At 46.8% G+C, this 1,610-nt stretch overlaps 1 protein-coding gene across 1 annotated transcript; it reads left to right on the top strand.

The window, feature by feature from the left end:
* Window positions 1-216: 216 nt before the first annotated feature.
* Window positions 217-1,503, top strand: LOC113223406 (keratin, type II cytoskeletal 6A-like; the record flags this gene model as incomplete). The annotated part of the gene is made up of 2 exons (XM_026452869.1): window positions 217-1,092; window positions 1,443-1,503. Coding segments are annotated over exons 1-2 (393 nt in total), but the record flags the coding sequence as incomplete, so codon positions are not given.
* Between the last annotated feature and the right edge of the window lie 107 nt (window positions 1,504-1,610).

Genomic DNA, 1,610 nt, shown 5'->3' with positions numbered 1-1,610 from the left:
CTCCACGGGGCACTTCAGGGTCCCCAGACCAGAGGAGCAACACATTCTTGCCAGGGAGACCTAGGAGGGAGGGAGAAGGGGACTCAGTGGGAGTGGCTGCCTGTGTACAGCAGGTATCAGGGATGGGCATCACTCCCACATGGGATCTCCAGATTGGTTCTCACTCCTGCCTAGGGAGAGCCAGAGCTTTTCATAACCCTGAAGCACAGATGATGCCATCAGAGAGTGGAGTAGGGTAACTCTTCCCTCTGAAGTATCTAAGAAAATGCCAGGAGTACACAGACTAGTAAATTACACTCTGTGGTCTGGGTAAGATGAAAAAAATTGGAAACAAAAGAAAGGATATTTTGGCTAGATTAAGAAAAAAGAGACTTCAGACATTTACAAATTATGTGGAAATGTTAATTAATCCTCAAAACAAAGAATGACCATAACATCAGGATGTTTTAGAGGAGACACTTGCACAAACGGGTAGTGAGACTGGAATCGAATCACTGGGCAACACTGAGCACCTCTTCTAACTGAGGTCCTATCAGTAATAAAAACTGTGTAAAATTTATCAGATGAATAATATTTTATAACTATGTTTGTGATTGTGGCTGGGAAAGGAAGGAAAAGACATGTTGAAACTCACTAATATGTTCAATAACTTAGAGAGTGAGAACATCTCAATGGTCCGTGGGACAATTTCTCTAGTGGCACTGGTGGGGTGCAAAGGAGAAGGGGTTGGGGGAGCAAAGCACAGCCTGAGCCTCTCTACATGCACTGTAGTAGCCCAGCACAATGGGGACCTCTCAGACCTGCCAGGAAACCTGATACCAGACACTTCTTTCTTCCTCCCTTTGCCTGGAAAATGACCATCTTCTCTCCTTTTCAGGTGCGGTTCCTGGAGCAGCAGAACAAGGTTCTGGAAACCAAGTGGACCCTGCTGCAGGAGCAGGGCACCAAGACCGTGAGGCAGAACCTGGAGCCATTGTTCGAGCAGTACATCAACAACCTCAGGAGGCAGCTGGACAGCATCGTTGGAGAACGGGGCCGCCTGGACTCCGAGCTCAGAGGCATGCAGGACCTGGTGGAGGACTTCAAGAACAAGTGAGTTAAACAGGAGAAATGGACTCAATTTCCTGCAGCACACACTTCAAGACTATTGGGTGACCAGGGCCAGATGGGGGTAAGATTCCTAACAACCCATGTCCATGGAAACAGAAAGCACAAATTAGTCTCTAGGAGCAAACCTGCAAGAACCACAAATGGTTATGGGAGGATGGTGAGATTAAAGAAGTGGCAAATTTAGTAGCAGCAAAAATAATCTCTTTGGCTCTCTGTGGCAGAAAAGCTCAATTAGAATATATTCCATTCGAGAAAAATGTTGGATTCCAGGCTGCTTTTCTGTTTCATCCTACCCACCGGCTCTAATATGTCCCATGCCTTTCTTCCTGTAGATATGAGGATGAAATCAACAAGCGCACAGCAGCAGAGAATGAATTTGTGACTCTGAAGAAGGTGAGCAGTTGAAGCCAGGGGTTCAAATTCACTTAGAAGGACAGAAGTGGCTCTGTGTCTCCGCTCACCTGGGAGAGGAGAATCGGTAGGGGGACTAGAAGATGGGT

Source organism: Piliocolobus tephrosceles, unplaced genomic scaffold, assembly GCF_002776525.5.
Source record: "Piliocolobus tephrosceles isolate RC106 unplaced genomic scaffold, ASM277652v3 unscaffolded_41223, whole genome shotgun sequence".
Lineage (NCBI taxonomy): Eukaryota > Metazoa > Chordata > Mammalia > Primates > Cercopithecidae > Piliocolobus > Piliocolobus tephrosceles.
The sequence above is the reverse complement of the archived record's forward strand: the minus strand, read 5'-3'. Positions and strand labels throughout refer to the sequence as shown.